General features: G+C 35.8%; 1 protein-coding gene across 2 annotated transcripts in view; it reads left to right on the forward strand.

The window, feature by feature from the left end:
- KCTD8 (potassium channel tetramerization domain containing 8) overlaps positions 1-20801 on the forward strand; it is a 206200-nt gene that overhangs the window by 70831 nt on the left and 114568 nt on the right. Inside the window, exon 2 of one of the 2 annotated variants that reach the window (XM_053672469.1) lies at positions 19298-19768. The exons of the other annotated variant lie outside the window; for it this stretch is intronic. Coding sequence (XP_053528444.1) covers positions 19298-19320 — 23 coding nt within the window. The 3' untranslated portion in view covers positions 19321-19768. Of the gene's footprint in view, positions 1-19297; positions 19769-20801 lie in introns of those variants that run through there. 2 annotated transcript variants of the gene reach the window in all.

Raw genomic sequence — 20801 nt, forward strand, 5'->3', positions numbered from 1 at the left:
CGGCTGAGGTTCTGGGACAAGAAAGTTCAATAGCCCCTAAATCAGCATACTGCCCACTGCCTCCTGTTATTCTGCTACATATTGTTTGTACTGTAATGACCTTGAATAAAATAATTTTTGACCTGCTAATTAAGCAGTGACCCTACCTTGAAATTTTAAGCAACATGTTTATGCTCACATAAATTACAAGAGTGTCGCTTCACGGGGGTGGGGTGGGAACCCTGACCTTGGGAAGTCCTTCCTCTATGGATTTGGTAGAAATTTCCAACTCAGTTTCATCTTCTATATTTAGATACTTCAATAGCGTTCAAGGTCACCATAAGAAACTATTTCTGGCACTACTTATTTCCTCTCACCTATTGTTCTTTTTTTCCTTTATTCACTTTACTGAGAACTAGAAGAAATAGAACAGATGAAATTCAGAATATCTATATAAAGAATATTTAAATGTTTAGACAGAATCTTGAATCTTACACCTGATATAATTATTACTTAACTTTCACATTTTCTCTTAGTTTGATGATACTTATTTTTATTGCAATTTTTCAAACAGAAGGTATAATGTAACAAATAATACATCTACTTTCACATATATTCAGAATTTGATTTTTTCTTTTTCACTTTTAGGTAAGTTATAGAATAGTGAACTGATCCCACTCACACCCTCTCCCTGATGTCCTCCATTCTGGTTATTCTTTTGAGCAGTCTCTCCACTTGAATTTAATATCCTTGTTCCCATTTGTTAAGGAATTTGCTTTAGGAGGGGAATCCTGTGCCATTAAATAGTGATGGTAACTGACCCGTCCACAGTCAGAAATACTCTTGTAACACATTTCAGCTATTTGGTCTTTTGTGTTGAGAGCAAGTATAGTTATTTGGTGGAATTATATGTCCTTTGGATTGACCTTAAGAGCAGGAGAATGCTGTATTCATTCATTCAAATTTATTCCTCTGAGCTGGCAGTGATGGAGGAGAGGGGGGAGAAGGAGAGAAGGTAGACTAGTGAAAAGCTACAAGGGCTGGCCCCCAGCACAGTCTCTGAAGTTAGGCTGGCTGAGTCCCCCACTTTACAAGTGTTGCATTTGTCAAATTATTTAACCTCTTTGTTTCTCAGTTTTCTCATATTTAAAAGGAGGACAGAATGGTATGGCAGATGTTAATTCAAGTATGTAAATAATAACTTTTTATACCTTTGTTTTTTTGAAGACATTTTTGTTTTAAATGGGTTTTTTTGGTGATAATTGCCTTTAGGTTGAGATCTATGAAACAAAGGAAACCGTACATCATCTACAAACATACAGTTTACACGAATGTATTAAATCATCTACATTTTATACTGTTCCTAGCTTTCAAAATATTGTTCTAAATATGGGGTTATTGAGTCTTATGACAATTTTGTGTCCTAGCCATTATGGTCATTAATATCCTCATATGGACAAAGACTCCTGTTCAAAGCTACAGAAACCACGAGCAGCTAAGAGAGAAATGGAATATGCATCCCACAAATTCTAGTACGCTGTTCTTTTTATCTGATACTTCCTCACTCAGAATCTAGGCACTTGATAGCAGGTAGACAAAATAAAGATTTAAGAACATGTTAAGAGATCCATAGATTGGAGCAATTACTTTTTAATAATTATCAACTAATAATGCTTCGTGTGTTTTCTTCATTTTTGATTTTCATGAAAAAATGAAATGGTGCAAAGAAATGTAAGGAGAGAGAGTACCACTGTTATTAACTCAGAACCAACTGGTTGAGATTTTTAGGATCTTAATAAATTTTAGGTAAAGTAAGTAAAGCGATAAAAATCAAATGAGGGGCCATAAAAACGCTTTTGATGTCAAGTTAAGACATTCTTAAGCTGTCATCAGAAATATGAAAGTTATGAAGCACTGAGGGTAAGTTAGAAGGATATATACAACTGAAGCATGAGAGGCAAAGACAATGTGGAATGAAGTTCTCCACAGTGTACCTGTATACACATCGGGTGGAGTGTGTGTTCATGTGCTTGTGTAATTATACCCCGAGTTTAGAGAGTGATCAGTTTGCAAATTGTTGTTGATGATACTATTCAGATTTTGTATTTCTTTGACTTTTCTATAAATTGTATTATTTTCTATACTTCTGTGAATTTTCTTCAATGATTATATTTAAGTTTTAGTAGCTTTGTTCACTTATTAAATATTTTAAGTAACTACACTGTGCCATATAGAATACAATGATGAATAAATCATATTCTTGGTGGGAGATTGATATTATTGAATGGAGAGAGTGCTAATCTGGATTTCTCAATTGATAATGTTTATGCCCTCAACATGTAGATCAAATAATTTTCTCTAACATGCTGGATGATAATTTGTTCTAGATATATAAATATTCTATTTGTATAAGTAATATTCTGAAATTTTGATAGAAAAAAACAAATTCACTAAGAATAAATTAAAACAAATTCTCAATGAAAACTTATTGCCAAGTCTGTATGAGATTATAATAGAGGATAACCACCCATAAGGGAAGAGATCATTTTTTAAGTTATTTGCACAGTTTTGTTGCCTAGTTAATAAATTTGACATCAGAAAGTATTAACAGCAAGAGCTGAGTTACTGGAAGCTGAAACACCATATCATGGTTCCTAATGAGAACAAGACACCAGAAGCAACATGCTCAGCAATAAAGCAAATGTTTTCATCAATCTCATTAACTCCGGATGGCATGATCTTCTAACTGCATAGTTTAGCAATCAATATTTCTAATAAATATATTATCAAGACAAAGGCTAAACTACATTTTGGTTTTCCTGATTTAAAAGACAGAGGAAAGCATATCTGCCTCAAGAATTTTCTCAACAATAGAAAATTTTTAAACAGGGTTTTGTTAAATAAAGGAATAAACTTTATCTGAAAACAATTTCCAACGAAACTGTCAGCTTTTGAGGTTTTCTCAATTGACTCATTTTTTCATAATTTCCTAGTCCAGTTTTTATTTGGAGTAGAAACAATTATGCAAGATAAAATGTTGATGCAGCTTAAACTATTATTTACTAACTACTTCCTAATTCATATGCTTGTTATTTACTGTGCCACAATTATATCAACTTCTAAAAAGAGGCTAACATTTCATGGCCAGTATTTATCACTTTTTCTGTTTTTCAGAGCATGAACCAGTACTTACTGTAGTGTGCCTGGCCTCGTGGAGTTTATATCTATGGTACTGCAAGGGTGTGATAAGTAAACCAACACGGCATGGTGCTATAAGTAGTGTAACATAGGCAACTTACTCATCATCCCTGTGTCTGTATTTCCCCATTTTCAAGATAGGGATAGTAATAGTACTTACCTGATTGGAGTTTACGAAGCTTGAATAAAATACTTCTTCCTGAATACTTAGACAAGTAAGTGGCACATGTTCAGTGCTTAATAAGTTAATAAAACAAGATTGTATTATAATGGTTCAAAAGAAAGTGGTTATATCTTCAGGCTTCAGGAAAAATAGGGTTCCTGAGATGGACTGTAAGATTTGATTTTGACAAGTGGAAAAAGCAGGGGTCTGGAAGAGCAGGGCGCTTCAGCTGGGAGAGCCAAGAGTTGCAGATGGGATTTGGTGTCACATTTAAGGAAAAGCCATCCAATTTCATTAGCATGAGGAGTAAGCATGGAAGTATATGATCAAACTAGATGGATATATTATGTGGGGATTAGGATGTGGGAGGGTTGCTAGGCTAATCTAAGATTTTAGTTAATTTAAAAATTACCACAAAAAAAGCAGATATGATTAAACCTTGAGGCTGATGTGATTAGTTTTTTTATCTTAGAAAATGAATATATTTAGTTTGTCTAAAATAAAGATTGGAGAAAGAGAGATATGTTGTACGTTACTGCTAAAAAACAAAAGATTAGTGATATTACAACTAAAAAATTGGGTGTTATGGATAGATATTAGGAAATTAACTTTTGTTTGTATTGGATATCTACTAGAATTTTTTTAAATGGTGGTTGTGGAGTAACCAATAGTAAATGCTTGAAACACAGCAAGTTTTCCAACCATGGTCACGTAACCGGGTTTGAAGTAGCTGTGTTTCTGTAAACAGCTAGGACACTGGCTACAATAGGTTAAAGGACTGCAATAGGTTAAATGTCAAGCAGTGGGAAATCCGGGACTTCCATCAAAAAGAGAAGACAAGAAAATAAGGATAGCTGCATGACCACCTTGGCTTTTTTTTCTTGAAAACTCTTAACCTGATGCAAGGAGGAAAAGCCAAGAGTCCAGTCTGGGGAGCCCTCTGAGGTGAGGTGACTGAAACAGAGTTTGGGGAGGCCCAGGTATCTGGAATTTTGAAGGCAGGAGGGAGCTATGGAGAAAAAAGAGCTCCAGAAATCATAATAGTGGTATCATTGAGATCATTGTTAGATACTAAGCCAGCCCATTATGGAGGGAAATTCCCCAAGGCTGTTAGGGGATGAGTAAGAGGCTATAGAATATGATCAATTTTAGAGATCATACCAGGGAAGAAGACGTTTGAGTTCCAGCAGGCTAGAATAAGAACTGTGAGAATACCTCGTGCATTTATAATGGACCCATAAGGGTCATCATGCCTTATAAACAGAATTCAATCTAACATAAAATAAAGTCTACATGAGACCTTCTACACCCTTACCCCCAAATTCATAAAACAACCTCAAAAAGGTCAGGCTGGCCTTTATATAATTTCCTGTTGGAAGAAAAGTCTAACACACTTTTTAAAAAGTCAACAAAATGTGGTATTCAACAACATTCACAATGTCCAGAAACAAATTACTAAGAATTCAAAGAAATATCTAACCCTAATCTCTTCAGAAAAAAAATGCAATAAAAGAAGGTAGAAATTATAAAAGTGGTAAAAATATCAGAAAATCGCTTAAGTCACTTGTTATAAACATGCTCAGGATTTAAACAGAAATAAGAACAAAATAACAATAGATGAAAAACAGGATAAAATGGGACTTTTAAAGCCATAATGTAAAATATCTGAAAAGAAAATTCAATAAGAATAATAGCAGTTCACGGAATGCAGAAAACAGCACTGGCTTTGAAGATAATAGAAGTAGAAACTTTAAAATTGAAACACAAAAGTAAAAAATTAAAATAAAAATACAAGTAGGTTCTTAGGAATTTTATGGAAACTGTGAGATAATATCACATGGTATAACATGGAGACAGGCAGAGAAATTTTTTAAAAATTCATGGTCAAATTTTCCAAATCTGATCACAATTATAACCAACCACTCAAAAAACCCCAACAAAATAGGATAAAATAAAGCCAAATAAGGCCATCATAAGCTAATTATTGAAAACCAGTATTAAAGAGATAATTATATATATAATTAATGTATACAATTTTTATAGAAATTGACAAGCTACATATAAGATTTATATGGAAATATAAAGGATCTAGAATAATGAAACCAATTTTTTAAAAGAAGAAAAATGAAAATATTTAAATTACATGATTTCAAGAATTATTATAAAGTCACAGCAATGAAGAACAAGTGGTATTAGTATAAATCTTGATACAAATATATTTGGAAGAAAATGGAGAGTCTGGAAATAGACCTGTATAACATTGCCAAGGCGATTCGGTGGAGAAAGCGAAAAAATGGTGACAGGAAAATTGGACATATGCCAAAAAAGGAATCAGAACCCTTACTTCATATCTCAAGGGGGCGGAAGGACTGGGCAAAAAAGGACTCATGGACATGGACAACAGTGTGGTGATTACTGGAGGGAGGGGAGTGTAAGGGGACTAAATAGTAATGGGAGAAAATACTATAAAGATTTAAGTTTAAAAAAACCTTCAAATTGTTCGTATAGCAAAATGTAATAGCGAAAGTACTAAGTTTTAAAAGAATGATTTGGAGAAATCTTAATGATGTTGGATTTAACAAAAATTCTAGACAAAAAATCGAGTGGCTGAGCCTAGAACTGCTTGTTATGGAGAAATCAGGACAGGACGCAGCAAGCATCAAGTGCAGTTGTGCCCAAGAGGATGGCAGCCATGGAGATGTGCTATCCACTCTCCCTTCCAGAGAGAACCCACTGTGCCCCTGAAAGTTGTAGAGTTAGTAGGCAGATTCCTGATGTTAATGCCTTCAGTATCCACATTTGTGTTTAACTCAAAGCAATGGTTTTTTCTGGCCAGTTTGTTAGCAATAACTGAGCATGTCAGGGGTTCTGGTGCCTGACCATTTCTGCCCAAAGTGGGACTCCTGTAACATGAACACCTTCTTCCATAGCTTCCCCATGGGTTAGCCAAGATGGTCAGATCCTTGCAGTAGTTTGAGGATGAAGCCTGCTTCTCTTTTCACCACAACTCCGTTTCTTATATATTTTTCAGATCTGTTATTACAGTCTGAATGTTTTCCCTACCTAATCTTTCTTCTTCCCCTTTTATCTGTTATAGACATTATTCCCAACTGATCTCATGTGCTCTAAACTCCATCTCAAGAATGTTTGTCCTCAACCTGGCTGGTAGCTCAGTTGGCTACAGCAGTGTCCCAATGCTCCCCAAGGTCGTGGGTGTGATTCCCTGTCAGAGCACATACAAGAATCAACCAATGAATGCATAACTAAATGGAACAACAAATCAATCAATTGATCTCTCTAAATCAAAATTATTTATTGATTTTAAAATCAATAAACAATTTTTAAAAAATGTCTTGAGATAATTGAGGTTCAAAAACCAAAATGTGTAGATGGGTGAGACATTGTTAGGTGATGATGATGATGATGGTGATGTTGATAGTGATGATACTAAAGATTACATTTACTTTAGCATCACTTAAGTTTATTTTTTAAATAATATTACTGAGAAATACAGTGTATAAGTGTGCAGCTTCTAGAACTGGTAATGTATCTAAAGAGGTGGAATCCAAGAAAGAGAGAAACAGAAAAATAGGAGGCTCAAGGATGTAAGAGGAGACTGTCAACAGAGGAGAGAGTTTGGTGAGGAGGGAATCAATATATAGCAAAAAGGTCATGTTACCTGTTTTTGAACTATGACTTTGTTTTTCAATGTTAGCATTAGTGACTATGGGAAAATAGGACCAAGAAGGGTCACAATCTTTTAGAATCTTGTACCCAGATTTCAGTGATGTCAACAACCCTCAGTGAATATCACTTGTCCTCTGAAGCAAGAGATATATCTTTTATTAGTAGTATTTTAAATAAGGAATTAATATAAGGGTAATCATCAACCATAGTTAAGACAGATATTCATTATAGAATGAATATTATTGATCACAAGAATAGAAACTTTGAAGATAGGCACACACATTTAGTTTGTCTTTCTTTTTGCAGTTGTGACCAGTTTGCATTATTTTTCCACCCTGGTGGAAGCTTAAGTTGGTTTGCACCTATATTTTCTAAAGTATGACTTTCGGGTTGATGTTATGTGGGCCATCTGCATTATTATACTTATTTAAAACTGTGTTAAGAATGGGAAAGTAGAGAAGTAGGGTTTTGAATAATGACTTCACTTGTGTAATATTTAGCCCAATTGACTGTGTCATTTTCTTTGGTGTTTTTCACAGATGATTTATAGTCTTTGTCATGCAAAGTTGTGTGCTCAATTTTATGTAATATAATTATTTAAATTATGGTCTTAACTCCATCCTTCTATGTTATTTGAAGCTAGACATACTCATTAGGAAAGAATAGTGTATTTCCAAGTAAAATTGGGCTACAATTCCTATAACCTGCTGTGTGTATTCAGAGAACAGTTCTCCAACTGTGATTTTAATATTACATTATTTATCATGGAGGAAACTTGCCGACTTATTTCAAATGAAAGGCTGACATTGTGCTTTACAGGGATAATAATGGCATTTTTTTCTGTGTAAAAGTATTGATCTAATTATTTCTTTAATGATCCTAGAAGAAACATGTTGTCGCCTGCATTACCATTAGCACGATTCTGGTTTATATATACAATATTAAAATATATTTAAACTAACTTTTAAATCTTATAACTGACAATAGAATATACAGATGGCATGTTACAAAATTGTACAACTGAAACCTATATAATTTTATTAACCAACATCACCCCAATAAATTCAGTAAAAAAATATTTGTTAGTGTTCCAGACAGAAACACTCATAGATACAGAGAACAGGTTGATGGTTGCGGGGGGGGGGGGGGTCGGGGGAATGAGTGAAAAAGATGAAGGTTTAGAGATGTACATATCGGTGGTTACAAAATAGTCACAGGGGTGTAAAGTACAGCATAGGGAATATATAAGAGGGGACTCCCCCAAACCAGAATTTATTTATTAAAAATTCTGTATTTATTCTTACATGTTTAAACTTCAGTCACCTTCAAAGCACTCTCCATCTGATGCAATACCCTTACCAAGAAGTTTTCCCACTGCTCTAAACAGTGTTGCAACTCATTGGTTTTGATGCCTTTTTAGTGCTTCAACCATTTTTCGTTTCACCTCTTCCACATCAGCAAAACATTGCCCTTTGAGGACTTTTTCATCCAGGGAAACAACAACAAAAAGAGTTGCTCAGGACGAAATCAGGTGAATAGTGAGGCTGGGGCACAGAGCGGGGTCGGGATGTTTTTGGTCAAAAAGTGCTGAACACTCAGCACAGTGTGGGCAGGTGTGCTGTAAATCATCTATCACAAAGTGGGCAAAGTTGAAATAGTGTTACAAAACCACTGAAGCTGAATGCAGCCTCTCACAGCACTGCCAGCTGGTACACTATATAGTTGAGTTCCTAGAACACTCACCTAGCAGGGGAAGCCTGTACTACAAGGGCCCACCCTCCAGAAGATAATTCTATATTTGGGGGGGTACCTCTTCATAATCAATAATATTGTAATAATTACGTATGGTGCCAGGTGGGTATTGGAAATATCAAGGGGAACACTTTGTAAAATATATGATTGTTTAACCACTGCACTGCACACCTGAAATTAAAGCAAAGTAGAATTGAATGTAATGTGATTGCTGGGGGAGGGATTATAAAGGAACTAAATGGTAACAAAAAATGCAATAAAGATTAAATCAAAAATATATAGAAATGTAAATTAAAGAAACATGTAGATGGCCTTTGGGGCACCTATAGAGACTTAAAGGATCTGTGACTTCTGAGTCCTAGGCTGTAGAAAAAAATTTCAAAAACCTACAATGTAGTTAACAGGAAAGAAAGAAAGGTGGGGCAGGGGTGGAGGGGAGAGAGGAAGAGGGGGAGAGAGATTTGACTATATTTTGGTTTCCACCACTGCATTTACCTAAATGACTTCCTGAGAATTTTTCTTCCTGATGGTAGATGCCCACTCCTGGCTCACCACTGGGGTGCCCTGTTGTCTGGGGCTCAAAGAAGCACAGAAAAAGAAGCTCTTTTACCAAAAGTAGTCAAGAGCTGCAATTTTTAGCCCTTTCTTGCTTCAGTGGGCTGTGTATGTTAAGCTTTGATTTCGGAACCTTGTCTTGAAGAACCTTAGAGCATGTGAAAGACCGGTGTTCTCCTGGCGGGTATTATACCAACAGAGCAAAATCAATGTAGAGATTTTCATTGTATGTTGCCTATTTGCTGAGACGGTCAACTGGAATTTGGAACATGAAAGCACTCTTCTCTATTTAAAATCAATTCAGTTAGAAAAAGCATTTTAAACAAGGAAAGAAAGTGTAGACTAATTCTAAAGAATGTGGTTTCATTATTTTTAGAGTTTAAATCAAATTAGTGGATCTCATAGGGCTTGCTTAACGAATAGATAATAATTTGTTATTAGCACATTAGGTAATTAGGGTTTATGAAACTTTTGAAAATGTGTGAAAATAGTCCCATTCTTTAAGTAATTTTAAGCATTCTTCCCATAATCTTATCTATATTTTATCATAATGTGGAAAGCTTATTTGATAAAAAGGAAAATCTGAGCTTAGATTTAGTTAGATACTGATTTTTAAAAATCTAACTTAGTAGAGTAAAAAATAAATAAGAAATACCACATTTTTTAGACTATAAGACACACCCCCCAAAATTTGGGAGGAATAATGGTTGTTAATGCTGCTGTTGAGTTCTGTTTACATTTACATAGGTGAATTATGTTATTTATGTTATTAAATATTTTACCACATGTTTTTATTCAAAATTTTTTTCCTATTTTCCTCCTCTAAAACCTAAGTGCATCTTATGGTCTGGAAAATATGGTATTTGCCACAGTGTAGCAGGAACTGTTGATTCCTTATTCACAATATTGATAAATACTACAGCTTCTTCTCTTCTCACAGTCTCTCAGAGGTCGTGGGTAGGACCAAGCCCCGGATGTCCTCAGCTAAAGCCCTCTCATTAACACACCTAATACTGGCCTCTTCCCCTCCATGTAATTTCCTTATCCCACTGGTACTGCTCCTGGGGGTCACCTCCCAATTCAGCTACTTTTTTTTTTTTTTTAATTTTATTTAGTTATTTTTCAAGTACAGTTTTTTGTCTATTTTTCCCCTCCCAGCCTCCCCTGCCCCTTGCTCCCCCCAATTCAGCTACTTGATCTCAAATATTTCTTATGAGATTTGCTTGGAGGGAACCCAACCTAAGACAATTTTATATAAGGAGATCAGTATCATCTTTTTAGGTTGCTTTTTGCTTAGGAACCAATTACTTATAAAAATGATGTTGAATTTATGAAATACATGAAAAATCATTTTATTCACTATGTTGACATTTTTAACCCACCACAAAGAGTGAGTTTACTGCAAAAGAAAGAACATTAGAGTGTAACCCATTAAAAATTCTGCTATCTTTTGGATCAGAACATATATAATTAGGAATTTTCTCTACTTAAATAGAACCTCTCCAATCACACTCGCGTTTCTTTTTCTGTTTTATCTTTATCCATAGCACTTATCACTCTATGCCACATCACGGAATTTAACTTTGTGTGTGCCTTCCTCCCTTCAAAGTGGATTCCCTGCACTAGAATAAAGCCTGACCCATGATAGGCTATCAAGAAATGTTAGTGGAATGAGTGAATAGATAAAAGTTTTTTATATAGTAGCCAAATTGTAATCAGAAAATTGTTTGGTAAGCATGGAGTCAAAACTAGAGAAAATACCATTTTTGAAGTATAAATGATATAGATTTCTTTTCTTTTCTAAACATAAAATAAACTTTACTCAAAAGACTTGAAATTTAAAAAGAAATCTTATAGTTGACTTTATATAAAATTCTTTTATTGATAATAAATGTCAGAGTGTTGATAATGTTGGTATATTTTATCTAATATAATTTTCAAAGAACCCTGTAATGTGGTGGCCAGTTCAACTTTCAGGTAGTAAACACTGATTTAATTCAGCAACACAGCATTATCTGTTTTTTTTATATTAATGTGAATATTAACATATTTTTTACTTTATGACATAAAGTATATTTTTGTTTTGTATGTTTTTATTTTATTGTTGCTAAAGACCTGAAAGCTTAATAGGTTTACACCTCTTTATATGTTGTATTTATTTTATTGTATTTAGATAGGATTTATATACATATAAATTCATAGATTTTATATATACAATTTAATAGGTTCTGGGAAATACATATATTTATATAGTATACCTTCTTGTTAAAATGTGGAATATATCATACCAGAAAGTTCCATCCTGCCTTTTTTATCAATCCTCACCATCATTCTACCTCCAAGGTTAACACTCATGATTTTTTATCACCGTAGATTAGTTTTACCTGTTTTTAGACTTCTTCTAATGGGACTATACATTATAGGCTCTTGCGTATTCATTTTCTTTTGCTCAGCATATTTGTCCACACTGTTGCTTTATAGGTTTAGTTCTTTTTGTTTTTAAGACAATAATTTTTAAAACACTTTTAGGTTCACTGTAAAACTGAGGGGGACAGTACAGAGATTTCCCTTATAGTTCCTGTCCCCACACATGCATGGGCTTCCCAATGAGCATTCAACACCAGAATAATATATCTTATGAACATCCATTGAAGTATCTTTGTCACTCAAAGTCCATGCTTAACATTAAGGTTAACTTTTGGTGGTGTACATTCTACGGTTTGGACAAAGGTAAAGTGACATGTATTGATCATTTGGTTGTAATGCAGAGTGTTTTCACTGCCCTAAAATTCTCTGTCTCTGTTAATTCCTCTTTCTCCCCACTCTCCAACTCCTGGCAGCCACTGGTCTTTTCACTGTCCCTATAGTTTTTCTTTTTCTAGAATATCACAAAGTTGGAATTATACAGTATTTAACCTTTCAAATCAGCTTCTTTCACTTAGTAGTATGCATTTAAAGTTCCACCATTTCTCTTCATGGGTTGAGAGCTATTCTTTTGAGCATTGGTAATATTTCATGACCTGAGTGTACCACAGTTTATTCATTCATCTACTGATGAATATCTCTATTTCTTCAAAGCTTTGGCAGTTGTGAATAAAGCTGCATTAAGTATCCATGTATAGGTTTTGTGTAGATGTGTTTTCAACTCCTTTAGGTAAATACCAAAGAGAGCAATTGCTGGATTGTATGGTAAGAATGTACTTACTTTTGCACAAAATTATCAAACTGTCTTCCACAGTTACTGTACCCCTGTGCATTTCCACCACCAATGAATGAGATTTCTTCTCACTCCACATCCTCACAGGCATCTGGTATTGTCAGTGTTCCAGCTGGCAAATTCACCAGTGATATTGAAGGATAATATATAAAACTATCTTCCATAGTATTAAATTCTGTCATAATTTCTATCCTAATCAGCATTACATTTTAATGATATCTATAGTTATATTTCATTCAATATTTCTCATACTCTAATAGTCTTTGTACCATAGTTTGATAACTTTAGCATATATGTGATTATGAATATTACACATTTCTGTGAATATTAATTTTGAAATATACAAAATGGTTTATCTCTTTTCTTTAATTTCTTTGGCAACCAATAACACAGCCATTGCTTTTTATAATGTTTGGATTTGCCCTATGTTTAAACCTTTTCTGTCAAAGGGTATCCATCTTCATATTATCAGTCTTACTTACTTGAATACATCATATCTTTAGCTCCATCACTATATTATTTTATATTTAATTTCTAATCTCTTACAGCTTACTAGATAAAATGATCACCTAATAAATGTGTGAAGAAATGAATGAATGATGGGGTCAGTTATGAGCAGTTATCAAGACATGCCATGGAGAAGTCAGTTATGACATGTCGCTAGGTAACATCAGGTCACATCATGGATAATGTGACCTGAGATTTATCTCCCCACCATGTGCTTAGTTTTGTCCTTGCAGACTGATGCTACTACTGTGCATCACCTGGAGGGTGTGGGTAAAATACAGTATTTGGGAAATACTAATGCCTTTAGTTTAAGAGAGTAACCCAATTAAAAAATGGGAAAAGGACTTGAACAGACACTTCTCCAAGGAGGACATACAGAAGATCCAGAGACACATGAAGAGATGCTCAATATCGCTAGCTATCAGAGAGATGCAAATTAAAACCACAATGAGATACCACTTTACACCAGTCAGGATGGCTATCATAAACAAAGCAACAAACAACAAATGTTGGAGAGGTTGTGGGGAAAAGGGGACCCTAGTTCACTGTTGGTGGGATTGCAGACTGGTACAACCATTATGGAAAACAGTATGGAATTTTCTCAGAAAAATAAAAATCAACCTGCCTTTGACCCAGCAATTCCACTGCTAGGATTATATCCTAAGAATCCTAAAACATCAATTTCAAAGAACCTATGCACCACAATGTTCATAGCAGCACAATTTACAATAGCCAAGAGTTGGAAGCAACCTAGGTGCCTGTCAGTAAATGAATGGATCAAAAAATGGTGGTACGTATACACAATGGAATTCTATGCAGCAGAGAGAAAGAAGGAGCTACTATCCTTTGCAACAACATGGATAGAACTGGAAAGCGTTATGCTGAGTGAAATAAGCCAGGGGTTGAAAGACAAATGCCATATGATCTCACCTTTAACAGGAAGCTAAACAACAAAACAAACAAGCAAGCAAAATAAAAACAAAGACTCTGAAATAGAGAACAAGGGGACAATGATCAAAGGGGAGAGGGGAGGGAATTTAAGGGGGAAAAAGGGGAGGGATTTAGAGGAACAAGTATAAAGGACACAGGGACAATAAGTGGAGTGGAAATGGGAGGGAGGTGGGAAGCACGGGGCAGGGTGGGTTGGAGTGGGAGAAATAGACAGAAAACTGTACTTGAAAAATAGCTAAATAAAAATTTTTAAAAAATGCTTTGAATGAGATACAAAAAAAAAGAGAGTAGTCCAAGTTTTTATCCAGAACATCTCCAAAAGTCTTATTTGGTTTGCTGATGACTTATTAAGCATACAATATTTTCTATATGTTTTGCTATTCTATTTAATTTGAGACAGTAGTATTGTTATAGGCTTCACATGTTTCCTGGTTACTGTGTTAAATTTTCTATCTCTATTGTCAATATCAGTGAAGAGATATCATGTTTCCCAAGGCCTAATAAAGTACCTGTATAGTCTATGAAGTTGTTATTCTGCTGTCTGATCATGATACAAATGAGAAATATTCAGTACATTTTGTTGGTTATTTGGGCCATTAAAACAAACAAATAAAAAGAATGGCATCTCTGTGTATTAATTCTGGACAATTGTTCAAATAGTTGTTCTCTGTGTATTAATTCTGGACAATTGTTCAAATGCCAGAATTGGATATATTGAAATTAATCATGCATATTGAAATTAATCAGTCACTGCACTTGGCCTCAATGTCTGTCTATCAAGTTGTTCTCAATTTTTCTCCTCAAGAGGCATTTGACAGTGTTTGGAGACAACTTTGGTTGCCGCAACTGGGGAACAACAAAAGGAATGTACAGGGTGAAGGTCCAGGATGCTGGGAAACATTCTATAGTTCAAAAGAACAGCATCCCACAACTGAGAACTATGCAACCCAAAATGTTAATGGAGCCAAGGATGAGAATTCCTTTCCTATCATATAAAAAAGGCATTTTTGAAAGAGTGATATGAATATGGAATGTGTGTGGTATGTGATATTATAAAAACAGAATCATTCATGGTGAAATTGGTATGATGGATTTGCCTTTTTCTAGCTATTGAGATTTTTCTTTTAAAACAAAGCTTAATACAATGAAAAAAGAGCTTACTCCTCTTTTATGCATTCTTGTCTTGTCCACTTCATTAGTAATGAAAACAAGCAACATAATGAGATCCTGTGCGAAAGTGCTTTATAAGAAGTAAAATAGCACATAAGTAGAATAGCAATTGAAGGCACTCAAGACAATAATCATTTATTGAGCACTTATATACTGTATAATTCTACTGAGAATAAAAATATTGAATACTATTCCATTTTTCTGTGTTGAAAAACTAAAACTTGTATATTTGGAATTACTGCATTTTTTGGATTATACAATGTACCCCCCCCCCGCTCCAAATTTGGGAGAAAAAATGTTAATGCCTGTGGGGGCGAATTCTTCACAAGTCTCCTGGTGCCATGGACACCTGTGAATGAATAATTATGTCCGAGACAAGATGAGATCTGTTTAGGGGAGGAGGAGTGGGCTGTGGCCAGTTTCTCAGGGGAGACACAGGCCAGCAGAGGCCAGTTTCTCTGAGGAGAAAAAGGCCCCAAGTGCCCTCTTCCATAGCCTTTTATTGGGTTGTAATACATAGGAATACAGGGTGGCAAGGATCAAACAGTAGATAACATTTCAAAGATATCTGAGGGCTTCAGAGTCTGAGTCAGTGTCTGTCAGGAAGAGAGTTGCAGAAACTTTGGGAGACATACTCATTTCCTCTGGGACCCTTATCATATGAATGAAAGCACTGTTAGCATAGCAGATTTCACAGGTTTATCAGCAAGTTTTGTGATGCCAGATTTTTCCACAGTACATGCTCTAGCAAGGCAAGGAGCTGTACCTCTTCCCAACAGGTATTCAGGCATAAGGGGATTAGAGCCAGGAAGCACTTCTCCCAGAGGACATGGGGACTCTGGCTTTGACAAAGCCGGGGAGTGGGGGAGAGTGCATTGCTTTTTGTTGCAGCTCCCCGAGTCCTTCCATGAAGGCCTCCCAAGTGATCCAGTCTGGCTTAGGTTGCCCCCCACTTTGAGGGGTCTTATCCGTCATTGACTTCCAACCAAGCTCCGGGGGCAGGGAGAGGAACTGAGGCAGCATTTGCTACCAGAAACAGGCTTTGTCTCCTGCGGCTGGCACTCCAAAGATCGTCTCTCCCCTTAGCCACAAAGGGTAGAGATACAATTCCTAAAATCAGGCAGAGCGGTCTACAACAAATGCTGCTGTTGAGTTCTGTTTACATTTACATTGGTGAAATATTATATTTTTTATGTTAAGTATTTTACCACATTTTTGCTTCAAATTTTTTTCTTATTTTCCTCTAAAACCTAAGCATGTCTTATGGTCTAAAAAACATGGTAATAACTTTGAGAAGTAAAGATACCTGATTTGAAACAATGTTTAGGGTATTTGTATAACAGACACATTCAACAGAGGAGCAACTTGGACCATCTTCTCTCATCTTCATTGCAGCAGGGCGGATCCACTGCCATCTCTTAGAAACATACTGAAATTGTATATTGTCTGTGATGGACACAGAGGAGTTCACTGCTAACAAGGCCAGTGGGGAGACACTGGCTGACGTAGTTCAACTCCTTCTGTGATCATTGAAAACACAAATGTAGAGGATGAGTGACTTACTCAAGATTGTGTATTTAAAAATTATTAAACAGGTCGTGAAATTTAGGGCTTCTGACCCCTTAGGGTGTTTTTTTAGCATATTACATTGAACTTTATGCCTGTTAAAAAATGCTGATTTCAGAGAATTTAGTCTGTGCATTAATTGAGGGCATCTATAAGTACCTGTGAAATAACTATATATAATAATTTTGTAACATTTCTGCCTTATTTCAGTTTTCCTTGAAAAATTGGTCTTAGAATGATAGTAATTTTCATGGGTTCTTGTAGGTCCCGGTGTGTGTAGGTATACACACACACACACACACACACACACACACATATTTATACATATGTATGCACAAGGCCTGTCCAGAAAAAGTCCGGCCATTGTTAAAATAACAAGAACAGTTTGCACAACATCAGTGTAACCTGGCAGCCAAGGAGGGTGGACTGGTATGCGCATGTGTGAACAAGGACAACTTCACTGTACTAGTCAGTGGGGGTGGTAGATGCAGTTAAGAGCAAGTGTACTGTGTCATCATCACATTCAGAATGAATGAGCAAGTAGAACAACAAATTTGCATCAGATTTTTACCTGAAGCTTGAACATTCCTCTGCAGAAACTATTTGGATGATTCAGAAGGCCACAGCTATGGGCAACTGGTTATTGACAGTTTCATTGTGAAAATGCACCTGTTTATGTATCATGTCTTGTGCAGAGATTTTTAGCCAAACATCAAATCTCCCAGATGACTCAGCTCCCCTTATAGCCCTACTTCCCAGAATTGGTGCCCTGCCACTTCTGGCTTTTCTCAAAACTAAAATCGCCTTTGAAAGGGAAGAGATTTTAGACTGATCATCAGTAAGATTCAGGAAAATATGATGGGACAACTGATAGCAATTGGGAGAACTGTGTGAGGTCTCAAGGTCCCTACTTTGAAGGGAACTGAGGCATCATTGTCTTATATGTGATGTTTCTTGTGTCTTACATCTTCTTCAGTAACTGTCTCAGCTTTTCATATTACATGGTCGTATACCTTCTGGACAGACCAAATATATATGCATATGTCTGTACACAATATGTATAGTTACATAGTATGTATATAGCTACAGCTATAGAGTATGTATGACATATAACTTAGGTAAATTGCTATCATCTCCAAAATCAGCAAGGAAGTTTAATGGTAAATTTTCTACTCAAAAATGGCAGTGAGTTTTGTCTACAGGTTAATTTGAATTCACATCTTGTCATTTATTTTATAAAAATCAGTCTGTTTATTCTGTTGCTAAGACCCTACATATCCCTGTTTGTTTTTCACTGAGTCCATTTTTTTTTATGATTTATAATAGAATAAAAGTATTGTATTAAGTGGACACACTTTTCTAAAAGAAATAATTTAACAACACTGTGTTTGTTAAAGTGTGTTGGAGCTCATTTTACTCTTATCATTATGAATTAAATGGCCCTCAACTCTGGTGTGCCTGAATGTATTTAACACACTAGTCTTCATTTGCTGACATTATTACAGGATGCGCTATTAACAATGTGTATTTAGGCCCTTACAATTGGATCTATTGTTTTCATCAAAAATTTTTGGCAAACTAAGACAAAAAAGATAGCTACAAAGTATATATATTTTTTATGTTTTATTTTCCTCTGGACTTTCTTTAGAAATCACGCAAAGCAATCATGCCTTCTGTCAGTTTACACAGTGTACCTAAGTATACAATGATTTGTCCATTGGTGAAAATGTTCGGCATGTAGAATCACGAGAAGTAAAAGTTATCTTACCATGAATCATCTGTTATTCCTTAATGACACTCGATGGGGGTGGAGTTGGAGGGTCACCATGCAGGATGTCTCCTCCTGCTCTAGAAAAATTGCTGGTGCCAAAGCCTTCCTTTCTCTGACTCAAACAGAAAAGGGATGGAAGCTTTGAATCAGCATAATTGACACATCCTTGTTATCACTGAGACCACCATCATCATCATCACAGTCAACTCCGGTACAAAATCGTGTACCTATATTTACTATATGCCCTGCATATATTTCTTCACTTAATTTTCACAGCAACCTTTTTGCTGGCCATTTTTTATACCTGATATGAAGACATATCACTAAGACAGAGAAGTTAGGTAATTTCACTCAAGTTCATACCTTTGGTAACTTTGATTTATACTCGGGTCTCTTTGAAAGGTATTCTATTTTTTTTTGTAATGTGTACCACAATTAACTACTTCTTTTTTATCATAAAAGCTACTAAAAAGGTAGGCTAGAGCCTCTGAAAAATAGATAACACCCTGGATTCTAATAACACCTATGAATAATGAAGCTAATGACAACCGAAGTATGAAACTAAATCTGAGCTATAAAAACAATATATAAAGTAAGAAGAGAAGTTGATGTATTTGAGAAGAGCTCAACCAAATAAAACCTGAGAATGACCTAGTGACACTGTTATCAAAAGGCAAGGACAGAGTCAGTCTGAGGCTTTCAAGCTAATTGTCAGTGTGGTTACAGTTTTTATAAGCGAGATATTCACCTGAGGCATGACCCACATTTGTGTCTCTTACAGGAAATCCTAACGGCGTTTACTGATAGCTGGAAGACAACACAAAAGATCTCCCTACCTGCTGCATTTCAGACATATCTAACCTGAAATGCGAGGCTTTTTGTCACACTGGAAAAATAGAATGACAATAGAAAAAACTGACAGGTCGGGTGCACTGTTTTCTTTCATTGCTGGGGCATTGCTACACGCAACGTACAGTGGAGGCGGAGGCCGGACTGTGAGGTCTTGAGGCACCAAGTTTCATGTTATATTTCCCATGGACTCCTGGGAAATTCCATCTGTGTTGACTTGCTGTTATTCATTCTCTCCGTTGCCTCCTCTGAGGTCAAATTTATGAGGTCAAATTTAAATTTTACATGGAAAAGCTTATTCAAGTACACAGAAGGTGATTTATTTGAATTATTAGAAATGATTTCCATATTTAGTGCATGCTACTCCATGAATGTTTCCCTGTATATCTTGTATAAAACACAGTAGTAATATTAATTGCTTTTAAAATCTACATTCCTTCTCCTGTGTCACCAGCTACCCATGTGGGTGGTATGACACTGAGAAACAAAAATTAATAATTAGAGTCCTTTGTAACCTAAGAAAATTACTCTGGTAGATCGTTATTAATACTACATTTAGAAGAGGAGCTCTGCATTCTCAAGTCACTTTGCTTTTCAGTAAATAAATTTGTGTTAATCACTATGATCTAGTACAAAGATTTTTATTGGGTTCTCACATTTTAATCTGCACAGAATAAGCTAAGGGTTGATTGCATTTCTGAATAGAATTAAGAGCATGAGAATGATGGCGTGCTGCATTTTAATGACCTTTACATTTGACAAACACAGTTGACCCTTGAACAATGGGGGTTAGGGACACCCCCATTGACCACTGCATAGTCAAAAATCTGCATGTACCATTGTACTGCCCAGTCCATCCCTTGGTATTTGTGGGGGATTGGTTACAAGACACCTGTAGATGCCGTAACCCATGGATTCTCATCCCTTATATAAAATGACACAGAACCATGCCTGCAGACCACCCTCTGCATCCACAGATTCCCAACCATGGACTACTTTCAATTTTTGTTTGGCTGAGTCCATGGAGGAGAAGCTCAGAAATATGAGGGCCTCTTGGATATTTACTGAAAAGAAAATCTGCTTATACATGGACCCATTTGTTTCAAATCCTTATTGTTCAAGTGTCAACTGCACTTTCATTTCCTTTGTAATTTTAATTTGTTTCTTCATCATCATTTAACCCCCCCTTCCACCCCACCCTCCCTCCCCCACAGTCGCCACACTGTTGTTCCTATGGATGAGCTCTTTCCCTTATTTTCTTTTCTGCTCACTCCCTCCACTCTCCCAGCACCCCAGCCTCTGCCCAGAGCTGTCGGCCTGCTGTCTGTAAGTCTGTCTCTGTTTTCCTTGTTAGTTCAGTTTGTTCACTGGATTCCACATATGAGTGAAATCGTATAATACTTGTGTTTCTCCGACTGGCTTATTTCATTTAGCAT

Source organism: Artibeus jamaicensis, unplaced genomic scaffold, assembly GCF_021234435.1.
Source record: "Artibeus jamaicensis isolate MK-2021 breed Jamaican fruit bat unplaced genomic scaffold, CSHL_Jam_final contig_76, whole genome shotgun sequence".
In the NCBI taxonomy this organism is placed as follows: domain Eukaryota; kingdom Metazoa; phylum Chordata; class Mammalia; order Chiroptera; family Phyllostomidae; genus Artibeus; species Artibeus jamaicensis.